Source organism: Cnephaeus nilssonii (genome assembly GCF_951640355.1).
Source record: "Cnephaeus nilssonii genome assembly, chromosome: 3".
NCBI classification, from domain to species: Eukaryota; Metazoa; Chordata; class Mammalia; order Chiroptera; family Vespertilionidae; genus Cnephaeus; species Cnephaeus nilssonii.
This window is the reverse complement of record NC_137074.1, coordinates 57920483-57939498: the sequence shown is the minus strand read 5'-3', so window position 1 is coordinate 57939498 and position 19016 is coordinate 57920483. Positions and strand designations below refer to the sequence as shown.

The 19016-nt window shown below is 41.0% G+C and overlaps 1 protein-coding gene across 1 annotated transcript in view; it reads left to right on the top strand.

Annotated features, from left to right (window-relative positions):
- Positions 1-16334, top strand: part of STXBP5L (syntaxin binding protein 5L) — a gene marked incomplete at its 3' end in the record, with an annotated part of 214250 nt that extends 197916 nt beyond the window's left edge. Inside the window, exons 24-28 of the mRNA XM_079766307.1 lie at positions 5469-5829; positions 7649-7814; positions 10513-10624; positions 15345-15565; positions 16293-16334. Coding sequence (XP_079622433.1) covers positions 5469-5829; positions 7649-7814; positions 10513-10624; positions 15345-15565; positions 16293-16334 — 902 coding nt within the window. The remainder of the gene's footprint in view (positions 1-5468; positions 5830-7648; positions 7815-10512; positions 10625-15344; positions 15566-16292) is intronic.
- Positions 16335-19016: the final 2682 nt, after the last annotated feature.

Below are 19016 nucleotides of genomic sequence, written 5' to 3'. Positions count from 1 at the left end.
TTCCAGAACACTTTATTTACCTAGTTTTCTTCCTACATTTCTAACCATTCCTTCTTAGTTCTCTTTACTGTTTCCTCCTCATTTCACTGGACTTAAAATCTCAGAATGCCCAAATACTCAATCTTTGAACATTTTTTGTTTTCTATTTGTATTCAAGCCTGAGATGAGATCAGCCAGCCTCATGACTTTAAATGCCATTTATAATCTTACTAGAGGCACAGTGCACGAAATTCGTGCACGGGGGTTGGGAGGTCCCTCAGCCCAGCCTGCACCCTCTCCAATCTGGGACCCCTCGAGGAATGTCCGACTGCCCATTTAGGCCTGATCCCGGTAGGATTGGGCCTAAACGGGCAGTTGAACATCCCTCTCACAATCCAGGACTGCTGGCTCCCAACTGCTCGCCTGCCTGCCTTCCTGACTGCCCCTAACTGCTTCTGCCTGCCAGCCTCATCACCCCCTAACCACTCCCTGCCAGCCTGATTGATGCCTAACTGCTCCCCTGCCAGCCTGATTGCCCCTAACTGTCCTCCCCTGCAGGCCTGGTCCCCCCCTAACTGCTCTCCCCTGCAGGCCTGGGTCCCCTGCAACTGCCCTTCCCTGCAGGCCCGGTTGCCCCCAACTTCCCTCCTCTGCCGGCCTGGTCTCCCCAACTGCCCTCCCCTGCAGGCTTGATTGCCCCCAACTGCCCTCCCTTGCAGGCCCGGTCCCTCCCAACTGCCCTCCTCTGCTGGCTATCTTGTGGCGGCCTTCTTGTGTCCACATGGGGCAGCCATCTTTGACCACATGGGGGCAGCCATCTTGTGTGTTGGAGTGATGGTCAATTTGCATATTACTCTCTTATTAGATAGGATAGAGGCCTGGTGTGTGGGTGGGGGCCGGCTGGTTTGCCCTGAAGGGTGTCCCGGATCAGGGTGGGAGTTCCCTTGGGGCATGGGGCGGCCTGGGCGAGGGGCCTGTGGTGGTTTGCAGGCTGGCCATGCCCCTCGGCGACCCAAGCAGAGGCCCTGGTATCTGGGATTTATTTATCTTCTATAATTGAAACTTTGTAGCCTTGAGTGGAGGCCAGAGCCAGCCAAGGCGGGTGGGAAGCTTGGCTTCCTCCATCACCAGGGGCAATCCAAGCCTCCTGCTCTCTCCAGCTCTGTGGCCACCGCCATATTTGTTGGGTTAATTTGCATACTTGCTCCTGATTGGCTGGTGGGCGTGGCTTGTGGGCGCAGCAGAGGTACGGTCAATTTGCATGTTTCTCTTTTATTAGATAGGATAGGTCATTCATTTCTTTTTATAGATTGGACCTATCCTCAGATTCCTGACATATAAATATCCAGTTATTTGACACCCGATGGACACCTAGTAAGCATCTCAAACTTAACATGTCCAAAACTTAGTTCTGATATCCTTTTCTTTCTTCCATAGGCTTTCCCATATTTATTAATGGTGTTTCCATCCTTCTGATTTCTCAGGTCAAAGACAGAATCATCCTTGACCACTATGTTTCTTTCACACTCTAAATCCAATTATTAGCAAATTCTCTGGGCTTGACCTTTAATATATACTCAGATACTGATCATTTCTCAACACCTCTACTATTACCAACCTGGTTGGAGCAAGCCTCTATCCATTTCTCACCTGAATTGTTATACTGACTTTTCAACTGTTCTCCCTTCTTCCAACCTTGACTCCCTGTAGGATATGCCCAGCAGGAAGAGTGATCCCTTTAAATGAAAATTACATTATATCACTCTATTCTCAAAATCCTGCCATCTCAAACTCAGTAAAAATCTAAGTTTTTACTGTGCCCCACAAGAACCTCCATGGCCTGGCTCCATATTATCTCTCTGATCTTATCTCCTATGTGTCTGCCCTTCACTGCTCTAGGAAGTCATGGATCTGTAAAATGTTGAGATTACAGATGTTAAGTTTACTTGCAGATAAACTTAGGTTGTCAGTTTCACTATTGATGATAGCAAACATGAGATTCCTATATCAGAGATGAAGGATAATCACAGTAGTCAGAATATAACATTCTGTGCTGGTATCCTGAGCCCTAATTCCCACAATATGGTGCCTTCTCTTCTGCTTTTGTTCAAGCTGCGGTAACACACCACTACAGACTAGGTGGCTTAAACCACAGAATTTTATTTTCCCACACTTGTGGAGACTGGAAGTCCCAAATCAATGCGCCAGAGGTGTTGGTATCTGGTGAGAGCTCTGTCCTCGAGTTGCAGACAGCTTCCTTCTCACTGTGTGCTCCTACATGGCCTTTCTCCTGTGTCCCCACAGAGACTCTTCTTGTAAGGACACAAATTCTATCAGAGCCCCACCCTTATGACCTCATTTAACCTTAATTATTTCCTTAGAGGCCCCATCTCCAAATACACCCACACTGGCAGTTAAGGCTTCAATATGTGAATTTGGGGAGGGAATAGGTACAAACATTTATTCAATAACACCTACTCTACTTAAAATTTAATCACATTCTTTCCCAATAGTTCCTATACATTTTCTGCTTTACTGTTTCCCCATAGTGTGTGCGTGCGTGCGTGCGTGTGTGTGTGTGTGTGTGTTTGTGTGTGTGTGTGTGTGTGTGTGTGTGTGTGTGTATATATATATATATATATACATATATATATATATTTAGTAATCATATATATTGTCTGTCTCTATCATAGAATAAGTTCTATGAAGGGGGTGGGGTTGCCTTTTTTTTCACTACTAGAGGCCCGGTGCACGAAATTCTGCACTGGGGGGCGGGGTCCCTCAGTCCAGCCTGTGCCCTCTTGCAGTCTGGGAGCCCTCGGGGGATATCCAACTGACAGCTTAGGCCCGCTCTTCAGTCAGTCCGACATCCTTAGCACTGCCATGGAGGCGGGAGAGGCTCCTGCCACCACGGCTGCGCTCGCCAGCCATGAGCCTGGCCTCTGGCTGAGCAGTGCTCCCCCTTTGGGAGTGCACTAACCACCAGGGGCCAGCTCCTGCATTGAATGTCTGCCCCCTTGTGGTCAGTGCGCATCATAGCGACTGGTCAGTCTGCCGTGGGGCTGAAACCGGCTCTCCAACATCCACTGAGGGATCCCAGATTGCAAGAGGGTGCAGGCCAGGCAGAGGGACCTCACTGGTGCACAATCTGGACCAGGGAGGGACACAGGAGGTTGGCCAGCCAGAGAGGGACCTTGAGAGGGCTCAGAGTGTGTCCGGCCTGTTTAGCTCAGTCCCGATTGGCCGGACCCCAGCAGCAAGCTAACCTACTGGTTGGAGCATCTGCCTCCTGGTGGTCAGTGCACATCATAGCGAGCTGTTGAGCAGCCTTAGCATATCATTAGCAAATTATGCTTTGATTGGTTGAATGGACAACCAGACAACTGGACACTTAGCGTATTAGGTTTTTATTATATAGGATTATGTCCCTTGTGCCTAAAACAGAGCTAGTAGTAAGCCTTCAATAAATACTTGTTGATTGAATGAATGAAGGTTATAGTAGGGAGGGCAGGTTATTTAGAAAACTGGAGTCAGGTATACTTCTAGCCAGTGAGGCCTCCTTTAAGAGGGAATCCCTAATTAATTGTGTGGTCAGTTATTTACTGTAGATTGAATTGTTAAGATCTTCTAGAATCCCTTAAATTTAAGCTTACTCTATAATGAGGTGTATTTCCAAAATAGTAGATTGTAATTTTGACTTGCTTAAAGTTTTTGTTGTTGTTGTTTTAAGTTAGGAAAGATTAAAGATGGAGTGATAAAGATTAATAATACATTGTTGGGAAAACTTAAAACCCTGTAAATACCTAATGCACAGAATATAAACAGACTTTTTACCACAAATTAGGGGAAAAAGCAGCTGTTTTGCAAGGGCAGCTTATTGAGAAATTGTCATTTTAGTGATTGTAAGTATCAGGTATAAATAAAATGGCTTTTAAAAATGTAGATTTTTTAAAAATCTTTTTAACCTACTTTAGGCTATCCCTAAATTAAGGATGCTAAGATATGTATACTTAGAAAAGTTTTCCCTTGGCGGGTAGTTAGGAGATGTGCTTTTATAGAAGGATCAATTCTAAATTAATTGTAATTATTCTTTATGGCTTTGAAATTATTTTTTCTTCATGGGAGGTTGGGAGAGCTAATTTTTTTATACCTTGACCCTCAGACTGAAGGCCTAAGCCCCTACTCTCCTATCCTATTCAGTTACCTAGCAGGACGTTCACAGGCGACACATTCTGGTTTTAATGTGAGTTTAAAAACACAACTGAGATGTTAAAGCTCTAAACTTGTTATTTGAATGTGATAAATTTTAAGTACTTCAAATTATAAAGTACTTTCTAAATGGAATGCATTTTTATATATCACCTTCCTTTTTCATGTCTCTGTACACTCCTGAAGCCTATCAGCTTGATTAATCTTGTTACTCTCTCTATGATGTTAAAGAACATAGGGGGGAAAAGGCTGCTAGGGCACTGCTTAAGGGAGAGTCTGGAAATGTCAAAAGGTCAATCTTCAAGTTACCTTCAAAGCTTTGTAGTATCCTGTCTTCGGGGACAGGTGAAAATCACCCACAGGTAGTAATCTGGCCTGGATATTCAACTTGGAGAATGCAGGTGAGTAAACCGCTCTTCGGTATAAAGATGGATTAGCCTGCCCAAGAGCCAAAGGTAGTTTGCTTTGTTCCATATAATCAGCATTGTTAGCATGGACTCTAGATGGCAAAACTGCATCAAATGTATTCTGAGTGCTCAATTTCAGAAGAAGGAAAACAACATTTCCTAGTGAATGAGCCTATGAGAGAAGTGGAATCAGGTGACATGATTGTTTTTTCAGTTGAAATTATTTTAATAAATAAAAATTAAACACTTTCTGAAATTTGCTTTTTAAAGAAAGGATTTTAAGGAGGACTATATGGTATAAAGAAAGAACACCAGATTAGGAATCAGGAAACCTGAGTTCTAGTCCAGACTCAGCAACTAGCTTGACTTGGCCCAAGTCTAATCATCTTTCTGGGTCTCCACTTTCTTATTAGTCTGCTGAGGGCATACAACAAGTTTATGTCTTTTTTTTTAAATATATTTATTGATTTTTTACAGAGAGGAAGAGAGGGATAGAGAGTTAGAAACATCGATGAGAGAGAAACATCCATCAGCTGCCTCTTGCACACCCCCTACTGGGGATGTGCCCGCAACCAAGGTACATGCCCTTGACCAGAATCGAACCTGGGACCCTTGAGTCCGCAGGCCGACGCTCTATCCACTGAGCCAAACCGGTTTCGGCAACAAGTTTATGTCTTAGGCTCCTGTCAGAATTAACATTCTATGCATGCAAGTTGTTGGAACTAATGGACTCACAAACCTGATTCATGTATATTATTGCAATATTATACTATAGATATAAATTATAATATAAAACATTTATTGCCCATAGATGAATAACAGCTGTTTTAGAAAGAATTTCACATGTCAATGACATAAAATTGTTTTTTACAGGTACATTCCTCTCATTGAAAGGAGCTGTGCTAACATTCTCCTGTATGGATCGAACTGGTGGATTAATGCAACCACCATATGAAGTTTGGAGGGACCCAAACAACATAGATGAAAATGAAAAATCTTGGAGAAGGAAATTGGTCATGAACTGCCCCTCTCTGTCACAAGAAATAGGAGATCATCAGTATACAATAATCTGCTCAGAAAAACAAGCCAAAGTTTTCTCACTGCCTTCTCAGACTTGCCTTTATGTTCATAACATCACCGAAACATCTTTTATACTGCAAGCAGACGTGGTGGTCATGTGTAACAGTGCCTGCTTGGCATGCTTTTGTGCCAATGGGCATATCATGATAATGAGGTACTTGCCTTCTTTATAAATTATCTGTAATCACAACAGTGCCAACAAGGTACAATTCTGAGAAGTATATGTGTAATCTGCAAGATGTTATAAAGAAGCAACCTGAAATCCTTGTTTCATTGTGTTTTTGAATGTCTTATTGTTCTACACTTTGAGAAGAGTTTAGCTTTTTTATTTTTTTTTATTTGGTTGGGTGTTTTGTTTTGTTTTGCTAAAAATGCTTTGCATTGTGAATAAAAATATATTTTAATTGACATTAAAGAATCTAGGGAAAGAGTGATTTTCCAGTCACTCACACATTCATTCAGCAAATATTTATTGAGCCTATGTTATCTCCCAGAAGCTATACTAGGCACTAGAAATATAAAGATAAAGAAACTATAAGGAAAATAAGTGAACTGTTACTTTTACTATGTTTCATAGTCCACATAAGAATTTTACATACAGAATTTAATTTGATCCTTTTAGCTTCTCTAGGACATAGAAAATAAAGTATTATTTGCATCCACCGTTTTACACATTAATGAATTAACCTCTTCCCCACCACCACCCATTAATTTGACTGAATCTGTCATGGATTCTATTTAACTGGGTGTCTTTTGGACTCATATCCAAATGAGTTTAGTTACTTGAAATGCGATAACATATACTTTTTAATAATATTTTTTTTCATATTAAGTCTTTGAAATCCAGTATATAGTTTACACTTACAGAACATCTCAATACAGACGAGCCACATATCAACTGCTCAATAGGCACATGTAGCTAGTGGCTACCACCTTGGACAGCACACTGCTAGGACCTCATGAAAAGCTTATTCCAACAGCACATATTTCAGGTCTCATTTTATATGGTAAGGTTCTAGGGTTTAAATTGTAATTGCAAACTATTTTTAGATGGTAAATTAATACTTTTTTTTCAAAGTGCTGGTTTTATAATCTGGAATAATTTAAAATCATTGTGCATATGGGAATTAGTAGGATGATTTCAAAGCTTGGGATATAATTACAAGTTTATTTTTCTCCGCTTGGCATTTGAGGTGTGATTTACAAGCAATGAGACGTTTCCTTCAGTAGTTTGCAAAACTGGCTTGAATGACAGTATCCAAGGGACATTGTTTAAAAAAAAAAATGAATTTAAGGGAAAACATTGGCCATAACATTAGGATAAGCATATAGCTAGCCTTTCAGTAAGACACTAGGAGATGAGTGGTATTCATTTGGATGTACAAATTCTCATCTATTATGTATTATTCTCATTCCCTTACAGCCCTGGCCATGCTTATATTTATTAATCATGCATTCAGTGTAGTCATAGGTAATTTCCATTTCCTGTGTACTGAGGGAGTAAAGAAATAGAGAGCAAAGCCACTCCATTCCCAGGCAAAGTGAACTGAATCCACTCCATGTTGCCATCAGTTCATAACCTCCTCAAACTCAGGAGTTTTGCCTTAAAAGACCAAGTATGCAGTCAGGCACTTTCTAGCGGTAGTGTTTCTGTCATAACCAAAGATTATAACCACACTGTAGAAACCTGTGAAATGCTGCAAAAAGTATCCTGAAATTTCTGGCCACTCACTTAATTCGATCTTCAAAGACATTTGCTAAGTACTAGATGGATTAAGATAGAAGAATTGTGCCCAGGATTTTTTATGTATACAATTTTATGTCGAAGTCATTTTATTACACTGAGACTTCAAGAGATTAAAAAGAAACAACCACAATATAGAGGTATAAAAATTGTTCTGTACAGCTTTTAAGAAATTAAAAGCTTCTAACAATTTGAATATAAAATGTGGATTTGCTTTTTTTCCATGCAGCCTGCCTAGTCTTCGCCCAATGTTGGATGTTAATTATTTGCCACTGACAGACATGAGGATAGCACGGACATTTTGTTTTACTAATGAAGGGCAGGCATTATATCTGGTCTCTCCTACTGAAATTCAGCGGCTAACGTACAGCCAAGAAATGTGTGATAATCTACAGGTAGGTCAGGCACAAAAAAATCATTGGAATGGTTGTAAAAAGAGAGAGAATGTGGAAAAACTAAAATACTGCCCAGGCCGGTATGGCTCAGCTGGTTGGAGCATCTTCCCGTACACCAAAAGGTGGCTGGTTCGATTAGGGCGCATACCCAGGTTGTAGGTTTGATGCCCAGTCAGAGTGCATGTGTGTGTGGCGTGGGAGGGGAGGGGGAAAATGGCCCATAACCAGTTGATGTTTCTCTCTCTCTTTCTTTCTCTCTCCCCCCCCCTCCCTTTTTCTCTTTAAAAAATATTTTTTTAAAAAAAGCATTGTTTTAAAAATAAAAGCTAAAACATTATTGGGCCAGACAATAAATATGCCTTTCCTAGAATATGTCTTGAATATTATGTTCATCACTGTGACCCTACCAAGTGTGTTTCTAGGTATACACAGAAAAAGTAAGTAAGAGGGAAAAATGTGAAGATTATGCATATTAATGGTTAATTTTTAATTTTTTGGGTTTTGTTTTTTTTTACCTGTGGAGAATGCTCTGAAAGATGATAAACTCTTCCTCCAGGATGGAGGATATGTCTGTACACACAACAACTTTGCATACAATTCAGGGAGTTCATGGACTTTTTTAAAGGAAAACTTAATTTGGTTAAAAGCCATACAAAAGAAACACATACTTATTCTGTGGGTTAGAATTGAGCATTTGTCCTTGATCATAGCAGCAAGCATAGCCTAGAAACAGAATAAATATAAAAGCCTATGTAACCTTGGGTAAGTACAAGTGGTCACAAAAATTTAAAAATATCTTAGAAATTTTATTGGTTCAATCCCCTCATTTTACAAATAAGAAAACTAAAAGCCATTTATTATAACATAGAGTTTAAGAGTATAAGATCTGAACTATTTAAGTGTATTTTGCCCACTTGCAAGACTGTGGGTATTTTACTTAGCCTACCTGTATGCTCTACCTTAGAGCATTGTGTGATAATCAAGGAAGAATTCATATAAAGCACTGAGCACAGTGCCTGAAATATAGAAAGTTTTTAAAATAAATAATAATGTTATTATCATTACTCAACAAATACTGAGTTGATCCTCTATGCCTGGTACTTGGCTAGTCTCTAGGAATCCTATATAATAAAGATGTAATATGCAAAGAGTCGTTACCCCGTGAAGCTTAAGGACTGGATCACGGATCAGCTATGAGGGTGGGGCAGCGAGCTACAAGCAGGCGTGGGAAAGCTACAGGAGGGGGCAGGGCAGCAAGCTATGAGGTGGGCGGGGGAGTCGGGGGGCGGGGAGGGGGCGCGAAGGGAGCTACAGAGTGAAGGGTGAGTAGGAGTTCCCCATGGGAATGGCTGGCTCGGGGTGGAAAAGGTGGTGATATTCTTGCCAGAGTAGTGCCATGCAAAAGCCCAGAGGCTTAGGAAACTGCCAACAAAGTTCAGAGTTGGGAAGGGAAAAGAGTGAGGATGGTGCTGGAGAATTAGTCAAGAACAGAGCTTGGATCACCTTTAAGCTCCTTTTATCCCAAGGGCATTTCCCCCAAAGGCAACAGGAAGTCATTTAAAAGATTTAGCAAAGTGTTTATTGAAACTAGTATTCTGGTGGCAGTATAGCAATTGGTTTTGAGGAATAAAGACTGAAGGTGGGGAGAGCAATTAGGAGGCTTTTAAAAAATAATTAAGGCTAAAAATAACAGTGGCTTGAAATGAGGCAGCCAGCAGTGAGGATGGAGAAAGTTAGCAGATTCAATAGCTAAGAAGTGTAGTCAGTTGGATTGGAGGATTATTAGCGGTAGGAGTGAGGGACAGGAAGGAATTAATAACTCTTCCTGGGTTTCTAGCTTGGGAAACTAAATAGATGGTATACTGCCAATTCCAAAGAGAAAGGATTAAAGAGGAGAGCTCAGGTCTGCTGAGTGGAGGTGAGGAGAGATGAAGATGAAGTCATATAGCAAGCTCCTAGACAAACTGGCATTAGGTCACAGATCTGACTTGTGGTTGAAGTCCCTTCCCCCATATTGATAGTTCTCAAATTTTGATCTGCTTTAGAAAGACCTGGAGAACAAGTATAAAGTAGAGATAACCAGAGCGCATTTTTGTAGATTCTGATTGAGTGTGTTGGAGTAAAGCCTGAGCATCCGTATTTCCAAGATTTTTCTCCAGTCACTAAAGCACACCAAATTGAGAACAACTCAACTGTGCCTCACCATGCAGTAGCTGCCTATCTGACTCATTTAAGTTATCTTGAGCCATTTCATAATCTTGTACTTGATATAAAAACAAATCCAGCCTTCCTCCACATACCACCACAGGCTTCCCATTTCATAGGGAACTCATGCTTGTTTAGGAGAGGGACTAGGTCAGGCAGAAGCTAGTAATTGAAAAAGATCAGAAGTCTAGATTAATAGTCATTGACCAAGTGAAAATTAAACCTAAAGTGAATATACTATTTTCCCATGCTTTCTAATTGTAAAGGAAATAAGAACGCAGAAATATGAAAATTTTAGGATGGCAATTCCTAAAGAAAAGGAAAAGAAGGAGAGGGAATGACAGAGACAGGACTGGGAGCAAAGCAAAATCATAGAAAAATATGGAAAGCAAACTGTCTTTTCATTATGTGCTCTAACAACTACAGTGTTATCTTTTGATCTATTGATTTATTTGTAGTTACTCCAATGCTTTTTTCTTCGAATTGGATACAGGACATGCTGGGAGATCTGTTTACCCCCATAGAGACGCCAGAAGCTCAAAACAGAGGTTTCCTAAAGGGACTGTTTGGTGGAAGTGGACAAACCTTTGACAGAGAAGAGCTCTGTGAGTAAACTCCTGATCCTAAAATTGTGTTGCAAAATAGAAGATGTGTGTGTGTGTGTGTGTGTGTGTGTGTGTGTGTGTGTGACTTAACATAATATATGACTTCAAATTCTAGAGTGGATTATTTTGCTTCTATACCATGAAAATTATTTCTGTTTATTAAACCTGAATAAAGTTGATCACTTTATAGTAGGAAATAGTTTAACAAAAATAGTATGTAAAATTCATGCAAATAATGAGTAAGCTAATAGATGTGTCATTTGCAAGTAGATCATGTTTGCAAGGCAGAGTGAAGACATTCAGTTACTAACGCCTGTAAAAAAAAACCCAACATTTTTGAACCTGCCTGCCTTTAACCACTGCTGGGAAACAGATTTTTTTCTTCTGAACACATGGTTTATCAATACTACAGAGCAAATTACTTTAATATCTACCACTGAGACTCTGATGATCAGTAATAAAAAATCAGTAGAAAGATATTAGGCAACATTTTTAGAAAGAAGTCAAGAATGTATTTTCATTGTATATTATTAATGGGAATGTAAATTTGTGCAGCCACTATGGAAAATGGTACAGATATTCCTTTAAAAAAGTTAAAAAAATAGAGCTGCCATATGACCCAGCAATCCCACTCTGGGTATTTATCCAAAGAAAACAAAAACACTAATTAAAAAACACATGTGTACCCCTGTGTTCATTGCAGCATTATTTACAGTATCCAGATATGGAAGCAACCTAGGTGTTCATCGATAGATGACTAGATAAAGAAGATATGATATATATATATATATATATATATATATATATATATATATATATATAATGGAATATTACTCAACCATAAAAAAGAATGAAATATTGCCATCCTGTCTAATAAAAGAGTAATATGCAAATAGACCATCACTCCAAGATACAAGATGGCTGCTCCCATGTGGACAAAGATGGCCACCACAAGATGGCCTGCAGGGGAGGGCAGTTGTGAGCAGTTAGGGGTTACCAGGCCAGCAGAGGAGGGCAGTTGGGGGTGACCAGGCAGGCAGAGAAGGGCAGTTGGGGGAGACCAGACTAGCAGGGGAGGGCAGTTGGGGGGGGGACCAGACCTGCAGGGGAGGGCAGTTGGGGGGACCAGGCCAGCAGGGGAGGGCAGTTGGGGGGGACCAGGCCTGCAGGGGAGGACAGTTGGGGGGGACCAGGCCTGCAGGGGAGGGCAATTGTGGGTGATCAGGCAAGCAGGGAGGGCAGTTAGGGGTGACTGGGCTGGCAGAGGAGGGCATTTGGGGGAGACCAGGTCAGCAGGGAAGGCAGGTGGGGGGACCAGGCCTGCAGGGGAGGACAGTTGGGGGGGACCAGGCCTGCAGGGGAGGGCAATTGTGGGTGATCAGGCAAGCAGGGAGGGCAGTTAGGGGTGACTGGGCTGGCAGAGGAGGGCAGTTGGGGGAGACCAGGCCAGCAGGGGAGGGCAGTTGGCGGGGACCAGGCCTGCAGGGGAGAACAGTTGCGGGGGACCAGGTCTGCAGAGGAGGGCAGTTGGGGGGGCGGGAACCAGGCCTGCAGGGGAGGGCAGTTGGGGGGGACCAGGCCTGCAGGGAAGGGCTGTTTGGGGAGACCAGGCCAGCAGGGGAGGGCTGTTAGGGGCAATCGGGCCAGCTGGGAGCAGTTAGGCATCCCAGGCTGGCAGGGGAGTGGTTAAGGGGTGATCAGGCTGGCAGGCAGAAGTGCTTAGGGGCAATCAGGCAGAGGCAGGCGAGCAGTTGGGAGCCAGCAGTCCTGGATTGTGAGAGGGATGTCCGACTGCCAGTTTAGGCCCGATTCTGGTGGGATTGGGCCTAAACTGGCAGTCGTACATCCCTCAAGGGGTCCCAGATTAGAGAGGGTGCAGGCTGGGCTGAGGGACACCACCCCGTGCACAAATTTCGTGCACCGGGCCTCTAGTTTATAATCATATGGATGGACCTAGAGGGTATTATGCTAAATGAAATAAGTCAGACAGAGAAAGACAATACTGTGATTTCACTAATATGTGGAATCTAAAAAGAAAAAAAAATTAACAAACAAAACAAGAACAGACCCATGGATATATAGAACAAGTTAATGGTTTCCAAAAGGGAGGAAGGTTACAAAAAGGGTAGGGGGGGATAAGGTTTTCTAGAATATCTTATCATCATTTGATCTTGCAGATAAAAAAAATCTTTTAAACTTTTACCTCTGCAAAACATCTAGGTGCTTCCATACAATTCAATATTTATTCTTCAGCCATAAAAAGGCATGAAATTTGATATATGCCACAACATGGATGAACCTTGAAAACATCATGCTAAGTTAAAGAAGGAGGACAAAAAAAGGTCACTTATTATATGATTTATTTCATTTATATAAAATGTCCAGAATGAGAAATTCATAGAGACAGAAAATAGATTAGTAGTTGCCAGGCACTGGGGCAAGAAGTGACTGTTTAATGGCTATGGCGTTTCTTTTGGGGTAATGAAAATGTTCTAAAATTAGATAGTGATGACGGTTGCACAACTCTGAATACACTAAAAACCACTGACTTATACACTTAAAAGGAAAAAATTTATGGTGTGTGAATTATATCCCAATTAAGGCTCTTACAGAACTAGATTCCATTCCTAATGTTGCCTCTTTGGGAATGCTCACTAAATTTTTACCAAGGCAGTTGTTTTTCAATTTTTAAAAATTACTTCATAAAATTAAATGAAACCGAGCTTTGTAAATGATAGGTAAATGTTTAGTCTTTTATGAAGTAACCAAATTTCATCATATTTATATTAATGCCCATCATGCATATACTCCATTCTCTAGTATTTACACACACACACACACACACACAGAGAGAGAGAGAGAGAGAGAGAGAGAGAGAGAGAGAGAGAGAGAGAGAGAGAGAGAAATATTTAAAAACAACTGAGACCTATAAAGGCTGATAGCAAGATAAACAGAGAACACTGGAATGAAGACTTGGGTCCAAATTTAAACAAAAGAACAGACCTGTGATTGGAACAGACACTAATGTGAGTTCACATATGCTGTGAACACCCCAATTCAGCAACATCAAGGATGCAATTATCGTGCTACCTGTCAGGATCAGAATAGGCAAACCCTGCTCACCTCCTCCCATGATCACCTCGAAATTACCAATAGATTATAGAACCACCTGAAGACTAGCTGAACAGAATTCCTAGAACTAAGAATATAAAGAAGACAGACACCCCATGGAGACTAGTAGGAGGGGCCGAGGCTCAGATGGGCAGGTCCCACACCCCCAGTGTGGTGACTAGAATCTAAAGGGAATTCTCAGTCATGGAGGTCCCCTGAGGAGCCGGAGGTCTGTTCTCACACCGGGCTCCCCAGCACAGGGCTCCAGTAGCAGGAAGCAGAGTCCCCATAACATCTGGTTGTGAAGAGCTGTGGGGATCACATCTGGGAAGGACAGGGGGCTACTGGAGACTGCGGAGAACCTCAAGTTGCTTGTTACACAGACTCACTCACTCAAAAACTCATAACTCTAATTTCCAGCACAGGAGCAGCTAAATTGATAACTTCAGGGCAAGGCTGGGGGGGTGGGGGGGGGGGGAGAGGGCAGGGCCAGAGCAGCTCTCCAGGGACAGAGCCTGGCAGGTGCCTTTGTTCCTTTGCGGAGCTCCCCTCCCACCCGCCACCAGTGCAAGAGGGACCAAATCGGTGCTCCCCATTAACCAAATTAGTACTGTTCACCCCAGCATGGGGATCCCTGACACCCATCCCATTCAGCTCACCTGCCTGGCCCCAGCCTCTTCCAGTGGCTCCTCCACACAAGAGGCCCAACTTTCCCAAAATCTATCAAAGGTCCAAAAACCCAAACAAGCAACAGCCGACTAAAAAAACTTTAAAAAAATAACGAACAAATAAAACACAAACTCACAGATACAGAGAACAAATTGGTAATGGCCGAAAGGGAGGGGTTTGGAGGGTTGGGTGAAAAAGATAAAGGGATTAAGAATGCAAATGGTGCCCTGACCGGTTTGGCTCAGTGGATAGAGCGTCAGCCTGTGGACTCAAGGGTCCCAGGTTCGATTCCGGTCAAGGGCATGTACCTTGGTTGCGGGCACATCCTCAGTAGGGGGTGTGCAGGAGGCAGCTGATTGATGTTTCTCTCTCATCGATGTTTCTAACTCTCTCTACCTCTCCCTTCCTCTCTGTGAAAAATCAATAAAATATATATTTTTTAAAAGAAATCAAATGGCCAGTTATCATGCCAGTTATCAAAACAATCATGGGGAGGTAAAGCACAGCATAGGGAATATAGTCAATAGCATTTAATAACTATGTGTGGTGTCAGATGGGTACTAGACTTATTGGGATGATCACTCCATAAAGTATATATATGTCTAATCACTATGTTGTACCACCTGAAACTAATGTATTATTGTATGTCAACTGTAATTTAAAAATAACCAAAAAAATGTGATTAGGCCATATGGTGTGGCACTCGCTCTTGCGCACACACACACACACACACACACAAAGGGATGTGGCAACAATAGCTCTCACAGTCTCTTTCATAGGCATTTTTCTTGTGTAAGTGCAATGACAGGGTCAAATATGTCTGTCTCTTACTGGAGAAGTGTGACGGTAGGATTTAATATAAGTACTTTGGTAATAAACTTGACTGCCACTATTTGAATTACTGACAAATGTTTTCTATTGCTCTGGCTTGAATTCCCAGTTGGGGAAGCTGCAGCAGGAAAAGCATCCCGCAGCCTTGCCCAGCACATTCCTGGCCCCGGCAGCATCGAAGGGATGAAAGGCGCTGCAGGCGGGGTGATGGGAGAGCTGACTCGAGCAAGGATCGCACTGGACGAGAGGGGGCAGAGGCTAGGAGAGCTGGAGGAGAAAACTGCGGGCATGATGACCAGTGCGGAAGCATTTTCCAAACACGCACATGAGGTAACTAAGTAAATGTAGGCATCTTCACACAGTAATAACTTTAAACATTTAGGTCCAGCACAAGAAAGCTTACATAGAGATGCCACTCATTGTAAGTCATCCTGGGTCCCACTACAGTCCCTCCAGTACTTGGGAGAAAAATCCTTTTTAAAAATGCTGTAATACATGGACACTCCATTATCTTGGGGATAACCTAGAACAGTGGTCGGCAAACTCATTAGTCAACAGAGCCAAATATCAACAGTACAACGATTGAAATTTCTTTTGAGAGCCGAAAACTGACTTCTGCGCACAGGCCACGAAGTTTCAATTGCACTGTACGTGCATGCCCACACGTGGTATTTTGTGGACGAGCCACACTCAAAGGGCCAAAAAGCCGCATGTGGCTCACGAACCGCAGTTTGCCGACCACTGCCCTAGAAGAAAATCTCCCATTAGTTCTGTATGCTGTATATTGTGTATCTGCTGCAACGTGGAGCTCAGGGCGAGTCCAGGCTCCACACACTCCTTTTGTCTCAATCACTGAAAATTATTTCTTGTCAGCTGAGTATTTATAGCTTGGTTTGTTTTTCTAAAAAAAGACTTTGTCATTATTTTACAAAGTAAAGGAAGTTTTATAAGTTTTAAGATTTACTGAGATATTCATGATTAACTCAATATAAGCTTGCTTAACACTTTTTAAGATTTTTTTTTTTAACATCTCACAGTGACTATTTTTTCTTTACAGTTAATGCTGAAATACAAGGATAAAAAATGGTACCAATTCTAAACTTCTAAAGAAGCTGTGACTGCTTTGAGAAACCATAATTCAGGGAAACCAAATTTAATTCCCAGCATCACTATTCAACTGCTAGAAGCCAGTTTCTTCTACAAAATGTCCGTTACAGCCCATCTGAAGTTATCATAAGAGAGACTTATCAGAGACACTGTACAACCGAAAGGCTGGAACCCTGGCTAGAATCCCAAGGTATGGCTGCATTTGCCGTTTCCCACGTGGAATGGAGCTATCGTCTTGGCATGTCATTTGCTAAGGATTTACATTTAGGAACTACGGGGAGTCCTCCTGATTTGAAAAAATCCTGTACAAACAAAAGCATTAATGCACTTAATGAAAAAAATCTTTGCATGATAAATTAACATCTTAAGAGGAAAAGAAAAAAAGCATGTTGTGACAGAAGAAAAAAAGATTAATGGTAAACTATTTTTATAAATTGGGCCACATCCCGCAATTTAAAAAATCTGCATTAGAAGTTATCAGTGCATTTCTAGTACATTTACCATACAACTGAAAAGGAAGAGAAAACAAAACCAATGTTTTCTTCTCATCTGTAACTTTCATTAGACTAAAACATGACTGAATTCTGGTGGCAAGCATCTGATTAACTTTCCTCTCACTCCATAATATATCATTCACAGTTCTTGGTCATAATCAAGTATTGCCAATACGGTAAATTATTTCTAACACAATTATTTCCATTTATATCACCTTCAGAACAAGTTGCTATTTTTAGTCACAAACCATGCAGGGTTGGGACACTGCAAAGCATTTTTCAGCTGGTTTTGCTCTGCAGGGGAGCTGACAGATAGGTTTGGGAAACTAGACTGACTCTAGGCACAGTGCATTTAGCTTTGAGAACTGATTCCACACACTCTGGTTTCAGTTTCTAAAGTGGTATATTCTCAATGCTCCATTTGTATCCTTGTCTGCCAATTACACAGTATATTACTGTTCATACCCAGGGGGGTCTTCAATACAAGGTGCTCTTGCAGCCAGACACTCAGAGACCAAAGTGGTCATTCTCTTCAACATGATTCAGTAAAACCTCAGTTAATGTTTTGGGAGAGGAATTCTGATTTATCAGATTTCTGATTAACAAGGGCTTTCATTAGAAAATAATTTTGGTTCAATACTTATTATTGAAAATCTTTATAAAATATAGTGGTGTTTTTGCTACCTTAGTCACCATTATGCACAACAGAAATACATAGAGAGTTTAATGATACAAAACCAATAATTCTGTCATTCATTAGACTAAGTAATATAAAGTAGAGGGTTATTGTCAATAGATACCAAATACCTATTCCTTATTTAAAAATGTCTTCAACATGAAATAAAGACTATCCTTCACATGACAAAAGGCATCTATCATAACTCAACAGATGACAACTGGAGGCAAAACAAAACAAGCCCACCTGCTGTCATTATTTAACATGAGTCTGGAAGTCAGAAGTCCCAGAAGTGAGTATATGCAGATTCTAAAAAAAAATAATAATAAAAAAATCAATGGGTTTGGCTTATTTAATTTTGATTAATCAAGATCTTAGGAGATATACATTTGTGTTTTAAGAATACAGCATTTTCCTGAAGTCAGGTTCTTTTAATAGAGAAAAACAGTATTTCTTGGGTTTTTTAAAAAAGATTTTTAAAAATCTTTAGTGAATTTGAAGTGGTACTTCCTTTAAATGTTCTTAGTCATTTTGAGAAGAGCCAAGATGATTGAAAGAGTCAGCTAATGTATGCCAGGATAGCGTTTCTCAGACTCCTTAAATTCGCCCAATGTCTCATAAAAGCCTCTCCATGAAGCTCTCCAGACTCCTGTGAACAGTTAGGGTAACGAAACCTGACTTCAAAATGCAACACGATACATAAAATTATATAGTAAAAATGTTAAAGAAACTTGAGACCAGGATTTGGGAAACATTGGCACTACTTGTACCATCTCTTTCAAGGACCCAGTTTTCTGAACAGATTATTTTATCATTTCTATATTTAAAAAAAACTTTAAAAAACTACAATATTAGTTTATTTTAGGAACAATGAAATTCAGTCCAAAGTGGCATATCTCTGAAGTCCCCAGTAAGATCTGATTTAACTTGGTCTACGTTGGGGTGTCTCAGCCATGGCACTGTCCACTAACTCTTCATTGTGAGGACTGTCCTTTGCACCTTAGGATGTTCGCAGCATCCCTGATCTCTGCCCACCAGATGCCAGTAGCAACCCCTGAGTAATGACAATCAAAAATGTCTCCAGCCATTGCCAAAATTGCTCCCAATTGAGAGCCACTGTTCTATATCATTTAAGGACAGGTTAAGTGTGAATATGTAATATATGTCTAGTATAAAATTAAACATCATAAGTGCACAGTGTCTTAACAAGATAAATTATTATACCCAAAATTACATGTGTGGTTCATATGCAATAAAATCCTATTTTGAAGAAAGCTTATATGAATCAGTAAAAAATAACAGTTACAGAATATTTTAAAGCCTACAGAGAAAATACCAAAAAAGGACAGCATAGCATTTCACAGAAGTGCTTAAAACGCTTTAATGAATAGATAAAAAGTCTATAATTAGCACAATTGGAAGTAAACAGGTGCTTCTGAAATGCTTGAAAAGAACAGGTTCTTTTTAAATTAATCTTTCAATATTGTTTATATAAGCCCTTACA